The 16842-nt window shown below is 52.8% G+C and overlaps 2 protein-coding genes across 4 annotated transcripts in view; one reads left to right on the top strand and one right to left on the bottom strand.

Annotated features, from left to right (window-relative positions):
- The window catches only part of KHK (ketohexokinase), a 66090-nt gene extending 59618 nt beyond the window's left edge, over positions 1-6472 (top strand). For all 3 annotated transcript variants that reach the window (XM_083733765.1, XM_083733764.1, XM_083733766.1), the window contains 3 exons: positions 2387-2475; positions 3750-3907; positions 6119-6472. In XM_083733765.1, coding sequence (XP_083589891.1) covers positions 2387-2475; positions 3750-3907; positions 6119-6204 — 333 coding nt within the window. In that variant the 3' untranslated portion in view covers positions 6205-6472. The remainder of the gene's footprint in view (positions 1-2386; positions 2476-3749; positions 3908-6118) is intronic.
- A 1419-nt stretch (positions 6473-7891) lies between these two features.
- Positions 7892-16124, bottom strand: CGREF1 (cell growth regulator with EF-hand domain 1). Its single transcript, XM_083733819.1, has 5 exons — positions 15354-16124; positions 15196-15267; positions 13873-13943; positions 10288-10410; positions 7892-8580 (listed from the first exon to the last, which is right to left on the bottom strand). The coding sequence occupies exons 1-5, from the start codon at positions 15428-15430 to the stop codon at positions 8207-8209; spliced, it is 717 nt and encodes a 238-aa protein (XP_083589945.1). The 5' UTR covers positions 15431-16124; the 3' UTR covers positions 7892-8206.
- Between the last annotated feature and the right edge of the window lie 718 nt (positions 16125-16842).

The following is a 16842-nucleotide window of genomic DNA, read 5'->3' on the forward strand; positions in this document are numbered from 1 at the left end:
GATCCTGACTTCCCCATTTGCTTTAAGGGGCATGACGATTGGAGTCTCCCACTTAGCGGAGTCCACGGGTGAGAGAACTCCCAGCTTGACCAATTTATCCAGCTCTGCTTCGATCTTGGGTTGCAGTGCAAATGGCACTCGCCTTGGTTTGAGTCGGATTGGGGCCACCCCAGGGTCCAATTTGAAGTCAACTGGGGGCCCTTTATAACAACCCAGTTTTCCATTAAAGAGACCAGCAAATTCTTTGCATAATTCCTCGCTCATCTCAGGGCAGGTTTGGATTGAATTAAGCCCTGATATACTCAGTCCCAGGGCGGGGAACCAGTCAGTGCCCAGGAGACTGGGGCGACTGCCCTTCGCAATTACCAGTTTGAGTACCGCCTGTTTGTCCCGGAACTGTACTCTCACGGCACACATTCCCATGACATGGATGCGGCCCGCTGAGTATGACTGCAAAGTTGCCGGGAAGGGCTCCAGAGGGGGCAACTTACCCCTGGGGAAGAATGTCCTTGCGGTCTGGTCCGACACGATAGTGAATCCAGATCCGGAGTCCACCTCCATGTCGCACAGCTGACCCTCAATTCACCTTGACATGTGCCTTGCCTTGCGCTGGAAACTGCACGACCCTCCCGTTGATCTCCGTTACGTAGTGGCAGTCCTGTGGAACATGGTTCGCTGTGGCCGATCTGCGATGCTCCAGTCTAGGTGCTCCTGTCGCTCCCAACGCCGCCGATCTACAGACCCTGGCGATGTGACCTGTCTTTCCGCACGTCCGGCACATAGCATCCCAGAAACGACAACTCTTCCGCTCATGGTTTCCGCCACAACCAGGGCACCTGCCTTGATGATCTTTGTGCACTGTGCAGGCCTGATGCTCTGACTTGACCCCACGGACTGGGCTCTGGCTCGGAGTAGCCTCTAGCTCGTCCATGGCATGCGCAACTTCTATCTGTGGCTTAGGGACCCTGCGACTGGCATCAAGCTCCTCTCTTTCATAATTCTCCGTGGCGGTGGCCTCCTTCAAGGCTGAAGCAAGGGTAACCTCTTCTTTAGCCACGATGCGTCTTCTGGCTTTCTTGCTGCTCAGACCACCGATAAAACGATCCAGGAGAGTCTCTTCCAGATCTTGGAAGTCGCAGTGCTGAGCGAGCTTCCGCAGTTCAGCTAGAAATGCAGATACAGACTCCCCAGCACGCTGCTGCCTCTTATGAAACTCCATCCGCCGGGCCATCTTGGTCTCAGTAGGCGCCAAATGGCTTGTTAGGCAGGCAAGAATATCTTTGAGAGGTGTCTCACTTAGCTTCGCTGGGGCAGGCAATGCCTTGGCCAGCTTGAAGGTCTCAGGCCCACAGTAGCTCAGGAATGTGGCCCTTCTTTTGCTGGCATCGGTGATCCCTTGAGCCTCCGCGAAGAACTCGAAGCGTTTGACGTAGTCTTCCCACGTGTGGGGCTCTGATGGCTGGAAGGGCTCCAATACCCTTGGACTCTCCATTGTCCTGTGGGCAGGGTCGTCTTCTCAGCTGGCCAGTGAGTCTTGTTTTAGCTTCAATCCGGACTCTGAGGCAGGGCTGCGTTAACCGCTCCTCAGCATTCCGGATCCCATCCTCGTCGCCAGTTGTTGTGACGTGGGGTTTGTGATTTCAGCTCTCTTGACATAATATGCTGGAGACAGTTCTCTAGTAACACTTCTTTATTAAAGCAAACAAGACTTGGGCCTGAGGAGGGGAGAGCTACATTTATAGGGACAGGGAACAAGCTAGAAAGGACACATTTTGGAGGGAACAATATCAGGCAATCACAGTCCTGCCTTTTGGAGGAAACCAATAAGACAGAGGATCCAAATACAGCAGCTTAAATGAACCAATAGTAGCTGTACCCTCTGGAACCAAAAGGCAGTTACTTTACCCTAATGCAAATACAGACAATAATAATACAGATATAAAATCCTTTGACTCAATACACAACAGGTACGCTTATGAACATTACCATATATCTAAGACCATAAAATTCCTGTCACACCACCTAGTTCAGCCTCCTGCTCTCACCGTGGCCGACCAGATGCCCATTACGGGAAACCCACAAGCAGGATCTGAGCACGAGAGCAACCCTCTCCCTTGCTGCCCCTGGCATTCAGAAGCATCTCTGCACCCTGGCAAGTGGCCACTGAGAGCCCCTTTCTCCCCCATTAGCCAATCCTCTTTTAAAGCCGTCCCGGTAGGTGGCCATCTTGTGGGAGGGAGTTCCACAGTCTAACACTGTGCTGCAGGAATGAGTCCTTTCTGCATCTTCCAACATTCATCTTCCTTGGGTGCCTGGGAATTCTAGTGTTATGAGAGAGAGACCAAGAGGAGAAGGTGACTCTGGCTTCTCTCCCCCCCCCCTCCAGGTCTTTGTCAGCAAGGACGTGGCCAAGGCGAGGGGCTTCTACTCGGCCGCCGAAGCTGTCAAGGGGCTCCGCAGATATCTGAAGCCGGGGTAGGTGGAGACCCCCAAGGAGAAGGGGGCAGGCTGGATGGCCTCTGGGGTGCCCCTCAGCCCCCCTGCCCACCCTCTGGCATGGGAGGGGCTCTTGTGCCAACTACCATAACTAGACTGAATGCGCAGCTGGTCACTGGCCCTTCGGTGCTCTGTGGGAAATGCCAAGGGGGCTGCAAAGAACTTAGGGGAGACTCTAGAACATGAGGCTCTTCACCTCAGGGTCCTGGGGTCAAACCCCATGTTGGGCAAAAGGATTCCCGCCTTGCAGGGGTTGGACTAGATGACCCTGACAGTCCCTCCCAACTCTACAGTTCCATGCAATGCTCCAGAACTGCTCCTTATTCTTCCCTCCATCTTTTCTTTACAGAATGTTTTTATTTAACAAAATGTCTCTACGCCGCTTGCCCTAAACCTTGAAGGCTCTCAAGCGGTTTGCAAAAAGATGATCTTAAAATGTTCATTTAAAATATCCATATCCATAAAATATCCGTAAGTCACAGGGAACCAGGCAAGGGCCTTCTCAGTGGTGGCACCTGCCCTCCCACCAGATGTCAAAGGAAAAAACAACTACCAGACTTTTAGGAGACATCTGAAGGCAGCCCTGTTCAGGGAAGCTTTTAATGTTTGACAGCCTATTGTATTTTAATATTTTGTTGGAGGCCACCCAGAGTGGCTGGGGAAACCCAGTCAGATGGGAGGGGTATAAATAAATTATTATTATTATTATTATTATTATTATTATTATTATTATTATTATTATTATCATCATTAGAGCAAACATTAAAAATGAGTTACATTTTTTAAAAAAATTACAAAGCAACTTCTGACACTTGGGGTTTCTGTTTTTTCAGAGACACCTTATTTAAAGTGGTTGTAAGTTGTTTTACGTAGTGCTTAATATGTTTTTCAACGCTGCAACCTGCCCTGGAACCTTAGGGTAAAGGGTGGATATTATTATTATTATTATTATTATGCAATTCTACTTGCTGAAATGACCTGTGAAGCTGGTTTGCAGGATGGGACTTCATCATCCTGGCTGCTTGGACTTGGCGGACCCCCCCCCCCCAGGTTCCCCCTCCCTGGGTTGAACCAAAGAGGCCCTGTTGAGCCCAGCTCCCTTGGGAGAAAGAACCAGGACTTTGGGAGGTGGGGAGGGTGTTTTGGGGGTGCCCCCATTTTCCATCTGCCCCCTGGGCCTCCCAATCCTGGCACCTGTGGGGTCTCTGTCCCAAGGCTAAAGGCTCCTTCGTCTTTCTCCCCCCCCCCCCCAGAGCCACCCTGGTCTGTGCCTGGGCTGAGGAGGGGGCTGACGCCATGGGACCGGACGGGGTGCTGGTTCACTCGGACGCCTTCTCCCCCGAGGTGGTGGTGGACACCTTGGGTGCTGGGGACACCTTCAACGCGGCCGTGATCCTGGCCCTCAGCAGGGGTGAGTCGCGGGGGCTTCTCTCCTCCTCCCTGTCGCCCGCATGTCCATATCTCCCCTTTGTGATCTGTTCTGCAACCTGCTCATCAGACATGGGATCTACGGAGAGATCTCCAGGGTCTGCAGTAGATCGCCATGCTCTTTGGACTGTCTGTCAGTTTTAACTATAGGAGCAACAAAAAAGCGTGCCCAAACATGCTTCAAAATTAGGCTCTGCAAAGAAGAAAGGGGTTTTTTTTTTGGGGGGGGGGGAGAGACCAGGACTGGAGTTGGGGGGAGAAGATGAGTCTCTGCTTTGCTTTGCTTTTGTTTCTTATGAATTTTGCTTTGAGCTTTTTTTTGCTTTCTTACACGTCTCTTGCTTTGCTTTGCCTTCTGTGATTCTATGAACCGTGTGATGCAGCAGCAAGAAAAGTGAATGCTATTCTCAGCAGGTCTAGTGCCCAGATCAAGGGAATTCATAGTACCCAGTGGCGCCAACTTGGACCCCAGATTATGGGTGCCCAGCGGCATGTGCAACATAGGATCGTGACTTCATGTTGCAGCGCCTGGGAGCCCCAGAAGGCTTCCAAGGCCCCACAAGGCCTCAGAAGTCGTGTTGGAGGCCCTGCGGTGCGGGCGCTGAGCACCCACAAAACAATCGTAGGTGCCCAGGGCCCCCTGGAGTTGGCACCAGTGGTAGTACCACTATTCTGCCTTGGTCAGAGTCCTGTGCCCAATTCTGGGTGCCACCGTTTAAGAAGGATGTTGGCAAGCTGGGAGGTGGGCAGAGGAGGGAGACCAAGAGGATGGAGGGTCTGTTAACCAAGCCTGATGAGGAACGGTTGAAGGAGCCGGGGATGTTTAGCCTGGAAAAGAGGAGAGTGAGAGGAGATATGAAGCCATCTTCAAATATCTCAAGGGCTGTTGCATGGAAGAGGGAGCAATTTTTTTTTCTCCTTCTCTGGAGGGTAGGACTCCAACCCATGGCTTCAAGTGACAAGAAAGGAGTAAGTTGAGTGGGGCAGGTGGGGTGAGGGGGCGGAGGTGGGGGCTGGTCTGCTGCCCCGCGGGATGGGCCCAGCAGAACCCAGAATCGGGGCCCCTGGCCTTAGAGCCACGGGTGCAGATCCGTCCCTTTGCACTACACCTCTGCACAAGGAAAGGATCTGGGGAAAGGATCTGGGGGTCTTGGTGGACCCCAAGCTGAACCCGAGCCCAGAGGGTGATGCAGCAGCAAAAAAGACCAATGCTGTTCCAGGCTGCATCTGCAGAAGTCAAGGGTCCGGGTCAAGGGAAATCAGAGTCCTGCTTGATTCTGGAATATCGTGTCCAGTTCTGGGCACCACAATTTATATTGGATATTGACAAGCTGGGAAGTGTGCAGAGGAGGGAGACCAAGAGGATCCAGGGTCTGGAAACCGAACCTGATGAGGAACGGTTGAAGGAGCTGGGTATGTTTTGCCTGGAAATGAGGAGACTGAGAATAGATATGAGAACCATCTTCAACTATCTGAAGGGCTGAACCATGGAGCAAGCTTGTTTTCTTCATGAGAGGTTTTTCAACGGTGGGGGGGTGGCTGCCAGAGAGAATTTATTTAGCCAGAGGAACCTTAGGGGACCCTTTCAACTCTTTAATTCTGTGATTCTCGGACTGTGAGTTCAGTTCTGGTAGCCCAAATTCCTGGGGCAGCTGAGCATGGACAGAGCATGTCCCTTCATTGTGTGCTCTGCCCCCTCCCTCCTCCGACCACAATTTTGCACTTGGTGGATCTTTGGCTTCTTAGCAGAAAAACAAGTACCATATTTTTCGCTCTACAAGACACACCCGACCGTAAGACGCACCTAGTTTTAGAGGAGAACAAGAAAAAAAATATTCTCTGGCTCTCTGCGCAGCACCCCTTCAGCAAAGCGGGAGGAGCAATGGAAGGGGCAAAGTCAGAACAGCAAGAGGGATCGCTGCGCAGCGAACCCTCTTGCTGTTCTGACTTCTGGGATAGCTGCACAGCCTGCATTCGCTCCATAAGATGAACACACATTTCCCCTTACTTTTTAGGAGGGAAAAAGTGAGTCTTGTACAGCGAAAAATACGGTAAATCTCGCACGCCCTGAATTCTGCCCGCCCCTAATAAAGAGTAGCCCTGGAGCCTGGGGAGAGGGGTCTTGCTGCCTGAACCCCAGGACACCTCTCTGCCTCAGAGCTCAACTGACCCCTCTCTGTCTCCCCCCCTCCAGGGAGACCCCTGGCCGAGGCAATCACCTATGGGTGTCAGGTGGCCGGACGGAAGTGCGGTGTGCACGGCTACGATGGGATCGTGTGAGCTGCAAGCGGCAAGCCATGTCTGCCCATCTTTTCTGGGGACCTTCATCAAGCCGTGGACCAAAATCACACAACCCCCCTGACTCAGCGAGGAAGAAGCTGCTGCTTCTCTGAAAGGTCCGGAGGGGCTGGGCAGCCAAAGCCGGTTCTCTGCTCTGCCCGGGCCGCCCGGTGTGTCCTGGCTGGGCCTGGATCTGGGGAGAGAGAGAGAGAGACTTGCCCGCGTTGCCTCTTTGCAAAGGCTGATCAATAAAAGGCTTGGACCAGTGGCCTCTGTGTGGAAGCCCCACCTGTGTGGGTAGGGTGAGGGGGCAGGATGGAAAGGGCTGGCCTGCCCCAGATATTTTATTTATCTCTGGCATTTATATTCTGAGCTCTGGGTGGCATGCATGGGTCTCCCCCTCAGTTAATCCCTGGAAAGCAGCTTAGGCTAACAGTCAGGGCCAGTCGGCTTTGTGGCCTCATAGATTCGAACCTGAGTCATAACCTGACACTGCAAGCACAGTAGAGGGAGAAGCACAGGAGGCTGTGGGGGTTGCAGAAGAGGGAGCCCAAAGCAGCAAGGATGGAGCAATGCGGGGGGGGGGGTTCTCTTCTGCAGCTGCAGCAACACTCAGGACGGGTTCCCCCAAGGGTGACCCACAGCAAGGGGGGAGGGAAGGAGCTCTGTCCTGCCGGGCTGGAGAAGAGATTGCATAAATCGAGAGAGCTGAGGAGGGGGGCACCAGGTCCTGCGAATAACTGCTGGTGGGTCATTTGATCTTGTGGGGCATTGCATGGCAGGGGGGCACCAGGTAGCTAATGCCAGAATCCCAATTTAAAATGACCTTAACAGATCGGAGAACTGGGCCCAAATTATGAAATGAATTACAACAGGAACAAAAGTCAGGTTCTGCTCTTAGGGAGGAAGAACCAGGTGCACAAATATAGGATGGGGGACACCTGGCTTACGAGTAGAACATGAGAAGAGTACGTGTGGCAGGAGTCCACAGTGTGGTGCAGCAGCAAAAAAAGCTAATGCTATTCTAGGCTGCATCAACAGAAGTCTAGTGTCCAGATCAAGAGAAGTCATAGTCCCACTCTATTCTGCCTTGGTCAGACCACACCTGGAATACTGTGTCCAGTTCTGGGCACCACAATTTAAGGAGGAGGTTGACAAGCTGGGAGGTGTGCAGAGGAGGGCAGCCAATAGGATCAAGGGTCTAGAAACCAAGCCTGATGAGGAACGGTTGATGGAACTGGGTTATGTTTAACATGGAGAAGAGGAGACTGAGAGCAGATATGAGAGCCATCTTCAAATATCTTAAAGGTAAAGGACCCCTGACCATTAGGTCCAGTCACAGACAACTCTGGGGTTGCGGCGCTCATCTCGTTTTATTGGCCGAGGGAGCCGGCATACAGCAGTGCATGGAAACGCCGTTTACCTTCCCGCTGGAGTGGTACCTATTTATCTACTTGCACGTTGGTGTGCTTTCAAACTGCTAGGTTGGCAGGAGCAGAGACCGAGCAACGGAAGCTCACCCCGTCGCGGGGATTCGAACCGCCAACCTTCTGATCAGCAAGTCCTAGACTCTGTGGTTTAACCCACAGCGCCACCCGCGTCCCTCAAATATTTTAACGGCTGTCAAGTGTGAGAGAGAACAAGCTTGCTTTCTCCTGCTCTGGACGGGAGGACTCAAACCCATGGATTCAAATGGCAATAAATGCATTTCTGACAAAAACAATAGGAAGAACTTTATGTTAGTAAAAACTGCTCAACATTGGAACAGACTCCCTCCGAAGACGATGGACTCTCCTTCCTTGGAGATTTTTAAGTAGAAGTTGGACCTCCATTGGTCAAGGCGTCTTTAGTTGTGATTCCTGCATTGCTGGAGGTTGACCCTTGATGCCCCTTCCAACCGTGGTTTTAGGTGACGGGTGGCTGGGAGTCAACTTTGCCACCCTGCGCAGCCTCTGCTTTTCAGTCCTCCTCCGCTGGCCCCCCTTTCTCTCGGGGGGGGGGTTCAGTCTCTTGGCGTGAGAGGCTCCCCAGGCTCCTGTGGCTGAGGTGCCTCAGCTGCTTCTCCTTGCCCCGGTGCCCCCTCCTGATTCTGTGCCGGGGGGCTCAGCGAAGGGGTCTCCATCACGCCCTGGTCCTGAGCCGCCTCTGACGCAGCCGGGGACTCAGCAGTGCCTTGCTGGCCAAGAGGATCCGGGTGGCCGACGCCTTGTCCGTCAGGTCCAGGGGGTGCCCGCAACACACTGCCCTCTTCTCCATTGGGGGCAGCGAGGAGGGTGGGGGTCTGGCTGTGCCAGGGCCCCTGAAGCAGCTCTGAGGGCTCCAGCAGCCCATCGTGGTTCAGGTCCTGAGTCGCCAGGATGTTGTCCACCATCAGCACTACCTGCAGGGGTCAAGGGGGGGCATTTCCATTGATTTCATAACATTTATGCACCCCTTGACTGGAAAAATAAAACCTCAAGGAGAATAAAATCATTAAATTATGAGTAAGAACAGAAGCCCACTAAGAGGACCTGAGGGTCCCTGCAAGGCCTCTGCCCTGCTGAGACCCCAGGAAAAGGTCTTGCACAGGCAAGACACCTCTGGTTCTGCAGCTGGAAGGTGCCCATCACGGTTGGCATGCAGTGATGATCCACCTTGAATTTGCACTTCTCTCTTAAAGAGTTGAAGAAGTTTCAAGAAAGGACCAATAGATTGAGGCAATGCAGCCACTGCCTTGTGAGGAATGGTTGCAGCATTTGGGACTTTGTAATTTAGAGAGAAGGCAAGGAAGAGGCGACAGGATAGATGTTTATAAAATTATGCCTAGAGGGGAAAAAATCCTCCCTCTCTCATCACACTGGAGCTCATGAATGTCCATTGAAGATGAATGTTGGAAGAGTCAGGACAGATTAAAAAAGGGACTTTTTCATGCAGTGTATAATTAAACTTTGGAACTCACTGCCACAAGGAGCAGTGATAGCCACCAACTGGGATGGCTTTAGAAGAGAGACAAATTCATGGAGGAGGCTAGGAGGAGAGGGGAGCGGGATCAGGCCAATGGCCCGTCTAGTCTAGCATCATGTCCTCCCAGTGGCCGACCAGATCCCCCAAGGGGAAACCAGCAAGCAAGATTTGAGCGCAAGAGGAACTCTTCCCCTCCGTGGTCTCCAGCAATGGTCCTTTGGAAGCCCAGCTGCCTCTGACCGTGGGCTCCAGACACTTTTCTGCTTGTCCAGTGTACGCAGAAATGGAGGGCTGGAGAGCCTCCGTCCTTGGAGGTCTCAAAGCAGAGGGTGGGTGGCCCTCTGCCTCGGATACTTTGGCTGAGGTTCCTGCACTGGTGGGGGCTGGACTAGATGACTCTAGGGGTCCCCTTCCAACTCTACAATTCTATGATTCTAAGCCAGGCACAGGCAAACTCGGCCCTCCAGATGTTTGGAGACTACAATTCCCACCATCCCTGACCACTGGTCCTGTTCGCTAGGGATGATGGGAGTTGTAGTCCCAAAACATCTGGAGGGTCGAGTTTGCCAATGTCTAAGCGGACAAGCGCCTTCATGGATCACTGCCCTGTTGTGGCAAAGGGGCTTGAATAACTCAGAGAAGCTATGAGCTATGCCACGCAGGGTCACCCAAGATGAACAGGTCATAGTGGAGAGTTTTGACCAAACGCGATCCACCTGGAGGAGGAACCGGCAAGCCACTCCAGTATCCCTGCCAAGAAAACTTCATGGACAAAGAAGCTGAGGTTCCAAGACTTTGGCCACCTCATGAGAAGACTCCCTGGAAAAGACCCTGATGTTGGGGAAGGAGAAGGGGACGACAGAGGATGAGATGGTGGGACAGTGTTCTCGAAGCGACCAGCATGAGTTTGACCAAACTGCGGGAGGCAGTGGAAGACAGGAGTGCCTGGCGTGCTCTGGTCCAGGGGGTCAGGAAGAGGCGGACACGACTAAACGACCAAACAACAACAACAAAGCAGACGTGCTTTGAACTCGCAGGCAGGCAGAGGCCGCCACAGCAGAGAAGGCACTCAGATTCGCAGCCTGGGCAGGGATGCCCCCTCTGCCTGGCACACCAAAGGCCAAGGAGCGAAAGCGGCACCTACTGAGTCCGGCACAGAACTGTCTCTCTGGGAGGGCATCTCGCTCAGCAGCCTCATGAACTCCAGACCATCCAGCCGTCCGCTCTTGTCGTAGTCGTGGAGGGCGAAGAGGAGCAACAGAGCTGTAAACACCAGAAGGGGGGACATGGGGGGTGAGATATTTGGGGGCTGAGCCAGAGGGCACAGGAGCCCCTGCCCAGAGCAAGAGCCAGTGGGGTGACTCCAGCAGTGGGGCTGAGGTTTTCCTGAAGCCTGGGACTCCCACCCACCCTCTCACCTCTCCTTCCTGACACACAGAGCCCTCCCCACCCCAACACCACCCCTCTTTTCCAGGATGTCCCCAGCACTCCGACCAGAGTTGCAGCTGCTTCACTGGGAATTATCCTTTCTAGCATTTCTTTTAAAAATAATAATAATTAAAATTATTTGGTTTTTCAGACATGGGGGCATGTCTTCTTTACCTTCTTCTTCGCTACAATATATCCATTTATTCCCAATTGTCAATGTCAAAAGGGACTAAAATCTATAATCCCTCAAGCAAGGTGTCAAGACCCTAATCCTGTCAAATCGCTCTGATCAGCCTTTCCTCCAGGCAATGTCAGGTGGCAGACTGGACCATTGTCTTCTCATCCCCAATACTCAGGAAGTGTTTATCTGCGCATATCTCCAGCTCTGCATATTCCCCCCTCCCTCCTCCTTATGTTAATCCGGTGTAACCCAACCTCTCCTTAATATATTCATGATGTAATCTGTGTAACCCAACCTGTCCCTAATGTATTCATGATGTAACTGGGATGTATTTTGCACTGTATTCTGGGACATGGAGGGAGTTTCAAAAGTTCATGTCACCCCTTTCTCACTGTTCAATCTCGCCTTGAACCTGTTGCACAATAAACTTGGATCTTCTGCAGTTTGCTCCTGTCTACGGCTGAGCTCATTTTTCCTCCGCAGGGACCCACGGACTTAGTCCGATGAGCTGGGTGGCAGAGCAGCCTCGCACCCAGATTTTGCCGTAACAAGATTAAAATTTCACAGTCACATATTCCACATGCAACATAAAAACAAGATTCCAAGGAATCTCCTGGACTTCCCTCCTCCCCTTTGTGGGTCCTATTATTTAATCCACATATTTTACCTCTCCACCGTGTTACGGAAGGGGGGGGCATGTCTTCTTCACCTTCTTCTTCGCTACAATATATCAATTTATTTCCAATTGTCAATGTCAAAAGGGACTAAAGCTACAAGTGATATTCCAATCCTAGTAACTAACTATCTTAAAGACAATGGTCTTTAAGGTAAGTTATAAATTTTCCCCATTCCTTATTAAAATTTTGATCTTTCTGATTTCTGATTCTTCCGGTCATTTTAGCCATTTCGGCATAATCCATCAACTTGATCTGCCATTATTCTAGCATTTCAATCCATTCTTTTGGGTTCTCGCCTCTGGAGCAGCAAAAAACCAAGCTTGCTCCATCTTCCATGATTCAGCCCTTGAGATCTTTGAAGATGGCTCTCCTATCTCCCCGGAGTCACCTCTTTCCCAGGCAAGCACCCCACCTGTCTCAACCATTCCTCATCTGGCTGGGTTTCCAGGCCCTTGACCATCTTGGCTGCCCTCCTCTGGGTGTCCAAAGGAAATTCTCCCTTCCTTCTGCTCCCTTGGGGAAGGGAGAGCAAAGCCGGCTGGGCCTTGTGGGCAGCCAGGGACTTATTTTAGGCTCTGCATAATAACAGGCTGTGCTTCAGTGGGAAGATGCTGGCCATCTGCGGGGGCCACGACTCTGGAGCAAGGAGGCCCCTTTCCCAGCATCCTTGCTATGGCTTAAAAAGGGTGGTTTTAAAAGCGACACCTTGTTACCTGAAGGTCTTTTTCTGTTTATTGAGTGGTTTAACTTTGTTGCAGGAATTCAGGTACAGGTTGGGGGGGGGTTGCCCCTCCAGCAGATATCATGCACATGCAGCCCACTACCAAAGTCAGCACAATCAGTTTTGTGACTTTTGTGATTTGTCCCCACAAAACACTTCATCACAGTTTCTTCCTATCTATTCAAAGGGCCTTTGCTGCACGATACCAAATGTAATAATTCACTGATCAATGTATCTGTGTACTGGCTCACTGGGAAAACTTCAGAAATTCATATAGACAGGTGAGCTCAGCACCTCAGCAGCCTCTCTGCCTGAGCGATAATGCCTGACCTCCTGATACCTGAGTGCCAGACAGGCAGCCATTCCAGAAATCACAAACCCAGATGAAGACAAAAGGGTGTGATGAACCTGGCTGGGAAACAGGGAAATGTAAATATCTTTTTTGTTCCACTTGATGGCTGTTTGGTGGAAGGCAAGGGGAACTGTGGGGCAGGGTCCAGGATGCTCAGATTCCTGCCACCAGACCTCCCCTTTCATGATGTAACCGTGATGTAGTTTAGGGGTATAACATGGGGATTAAGGTAAAGGTAAAGGTACCCCTGCCCGTACGGGCCAGTCTTGACAGACTCTGGGGTTGTGCGCCCATCTCACTCAAGAGGCCAGGGGCCAGCGCTGTCCGGAGACACTTCCGGGTCACGTGGCCAGCGTGACATCGCTGCTCTGGCTTGCCAGAGCCGCACACGGAACGCCGTTTACCTTCCCGCTGGTAAGCGGTCCCTATTTATCTACTTGCACCCGGAGGTGCTTTCGAACTGCTAGGTTGGCAGGCGCTGGGACCGAGCAGCGGGAGCGCACCCCGCCGCAGGGATTCGAACCGCCGACCTTTCGATCGGCAAGTCCTAGGCGCTGAGGCTTTAACCCACAGCGCCACCAGCTAATAAAAGTTTGGGTTCTCTTTTGTTGGGGGCTTCCATCTTGTTCCACCTGGTGGCAGGGGGGAGTCCTGTGGCGACAGTCTTCAATCAAGACCAAGCAGACTGGCTGCTGTTTTGCCCTGGTATTCCTGGCTCCCTGCTTCCCCTCCTCTCGCTCTGTTTATATCCTGCTTCGGAGGGCGGCACCCGAATTCGAATTACAAGGAAGGAGATTCCGACTAAACCTTAGCAAGAACTTTCTGGCTGCAAGAGCTCTTTGGCGGTGGAAGAGGGTGGACTCTCCTGGGTCAGAAGTTTTCAAGCAGAGGTTGGATTGCCATCTGTCAGGGGCGTGGGTGTGATGAGTTGTGACTCCTCCATTGCAGGGGGTTGGACTAGATGACCCCTGGGGTTCCCTTCCAACTCTACAGGTCTATGATTCTTCTTTTTTCCTCTTGCCAAAATCAGCTGCTGCTCCAGCTTTTGCCCCTCCCCTGCTTTTTGCTACACACACCAGTGCGTGTTCTGAGGTTTGCTCAGCTCCCCCAGCAGAATTTGTTCATTTTTACCCATTTCTTCCCCAAAGCATTTGTTCCCAACCCAAATAAAGTGAGCAGGACAGCGTCACCTGCCCCAGGGGATTCCCTGAGGCCCCTCTTGGAAGAAAGCCCCCCCCCCCGGGTGCTCAGGGCCAGCCTTCTACCCTCGCCCCAGCTCACGCTCCCTGCCCTGCCAGACCCTGGCACTCAGGCCCCGAGGTGCCATCCAACGCCATCCTGGCCCTGGGACCCCATTGCAACTTACCCTGCTTCCTGCTCATGGCTCTGGCCTTGCCATCCTCTTGCCCAACGTTCTTCAGGTACTCCTGTATCAACCTAAGGCAGGCCAAACCACAGGTCAGCAAACCAGGGGGCAGGGGAGGGTTGTGGGGCTTGGCAAGGGCAGGGGGCAGCAGGGAGCCTCTGGGCCTGGGCAACGGGCGCAACGATCAGGAAGGAGCCAAGGTCTGCCCATTTCAAGGACTGGCAGACTGAGGGATTTGCAGACAAAGAAGTTTGGGCAGCTCCTGTTTGCTCAGGATCAAAATGCCTGATGGGGAAACTGCGCCTTGAAGGGGCGGGGAGGGAGACCTGCAGTTCCTCATTGGGAGGGTGCATATTCTGCACATGCTCAGAGGCCCTCTTACTATAAGCCAGGAATGAGCTACCTGTATATGTTCAGAAGCTGCCTTACTATGTGCCTGGTTTGGGGGCTTGAGTGAGCACTAGGCCTAATTGAAAACTGACTGCTAAATGAACTAAAAAAAAAAAATATTAAAATATAATTTCAGCAAAAAACCAGAGCCATTCTTATCGGGGTTAATTAGCGAAGAATATCATAAAAAAGATGTAAATTTGTTCATGTACGCCACAATGGCAGCAAGAATCCTCCTGGCCCAAAGATGGAAACAGCGAGAACTCCCCACACTGGGGATAAAGATGGTAGAATTTGTGGATTTGGCAAAGTTGACGGGGGGGGGGGGGGTAAATCAGGAATCTACCAGATGAAAGGTTTCAGAAGGACTGAAGCAAATTCATTTATTATTTGAAAGAAAATTGTAAATATTTGAAAACGTTTGTAGCTTTGTGAAATTAAGGTGCTAATTTACAAATGAGAGAGTGATTCTTAAATGTTGATATAAGATAAAGAAGTGATTATGGAAATGTGATAGATGTGTTAATGCTATAGGGAAGTCAGAAAAGAGGGAGGGGAGGAGGTTGATGTTCTGTCTGAGCAAATAATGTTTAATGAAATGAAATGAAATATGGAAAAATCAATAAAAATCATGTTTATTTTAAAAAGAAAACTGACTGCTGGGGGGGAGGCAGAAGTAGAGGGGAGGGGACCATTCTCTGCCTGGCGAGGGGCAAGGACTGAGCCGCCCACTTGTATTGTGAGGGGTGGACTAGAGGACCCTTGGGGTCCCTTCCATTTCTGTGCTTTTGGGGGGTGTTCCTCAGCTTCAAGCCTGGGGGGCCCTTATTTGACTGGGTCAGAGGCAGAGAGACCTTGCCTCCCTCTCTGCCAGTCTCCCCCCCCAATGCGTCCTCCCCAGGGGCAAAGGGGTGCGATGGGCAAGGAACTCACCTGGCAGACTCCTGGCCTGGGTCGAGGGGGTTCGGGATGGGGGGCTCCCTGGCACTGGGGAGGGGCTCTGACCTAAAGGGCACAAAGAGAAGGTGTTGTTGGAGGGGGCACCCAGGACCTCCTCCCCAGCCCCCCACCCCCAGTTTCCCACCTGGTACCTGTTAGTGCCCTCCTTTGGGGCCGCCCAGCTGGCTGGCACCGCGAGGAGCAGCGCGGCCAGAAGCATTTCCTTCATCCTGGCACCGTTCCGGGGTTGGCACAGGAACCCGCCGTCCGCTCATGCCCTGCCAACGCGGCGGGCTGCCCGCTTCGTCGCTTCGGTGGGCACCGGGGCTTTGCCAACCAGCTTCCGGAGGTGGCGAGGGACCACGGGGACGCGTTCCCACGGGCAGGGAAGCCGGGGAGCAACCCAGAACACGGATTCCGACAGCGGACAGACAGAACCCGTTCACACGCAGGCACGCGCCTCCCCCAGGGACGCCCCAAGAAGTGAGGATGCGCGCGGCCGCGGCGGCGGCAGAATGGACTGTACCACTGCAGCGTGGGAGGGGGAGAGATCACCTTGCCTGCCTGTCTAATATTCTGCACGTGGGAAAGGAGGACCTGGGTCCGGGAGGAGGGGGAACTGGAGTTTCCCAGGAGATGCCACCGCCCGCCGCCTTCTTCCTCCTCGCCCTGCCCGGCTGCTGCCCAGCCCCGGCCCGAGCCACGCGCAACACGAGGAATCTCCCTCTCCACGCGTGGATCGTGGGGATGACAGGCAGACCGAGCGACCCACCAGCGACAGGCGCCGATCCCCGGCCCCTGGCGCCCTCCCTCCGGAGCTGCCTGCCAGGCGCTCCGACCATTGAGCCTCGCAGCCGGTCTGGGCGGCAGGCGGCTCCGACGTGGCACTCTCCGAGGGAGGGGACTTTCCTGCGCCAAGGAACCCTCGGGAGATGATGCAAAGGCACCAGACACGCAGGCGGAGAGAGAGATCGAGGTGTTTTCAAGATGGGAAGGCTCCGTGCAGTAGCTTTTATGGGAACCAGGGATCGTAGAACTTGGAAGGCACCCAGGGGTCATCTAGTCCAACCCCCTGCCACGCAGGGCGAATTCCTGCCAGGAGGACACCTGTAATAAATGAAAATCTGCCCTTATTCCCTTATGGGGGACACAAAAGCCCTAATAGAGTCCTTTGCAGGTTCTCCATAGGTCGGAGGAAATAACAGAGGCCAAGCAGAGAATATTGAGAAGAAAAGCAGCTTGTAAGCCTGATCTTTATTGATCTGTTGCAACAGGGTGCCCCCTTCACACGCAGGAGGAGGAGGAGGAACCAGAACCAAGGGGTGCCCGCCCTTATATAGACATTTTTAATTGCCCACCTTGGAGTCCAAGACCACCCCCAGACACGTCATACCTACATCACAGCAAGGGCTGTCTATGTCCGCTGTTTATCTCCTTTCTGGCAGGTTACCTGTTAATGCTCACTTGATTGGATACCCTGGGGAGCCTGGCCAGTCTTTTGTAAGGATAAATACTTATCTGCCAATCACCCATTCCCACCACCCTTCTGAGTAATACCCCTCCCCACCTTCTCACTATATAGAAGGGTCTGGAAACTTCTGTTTCAGTGTATCTGAAGAAGTGTGCATGCACACGAAAGCT

This window comes from Podarcis gaigeae (genome assembly GCF_964106915.1).
Source record: "Podarcis gaigeae genome assembly, chromosome: 3".
NCBI lineage: Eukaryota > Metazoa > Chordata > Lepidosauria > Squamata > Lacertidae > Podarcis > Podarcis gaigeae.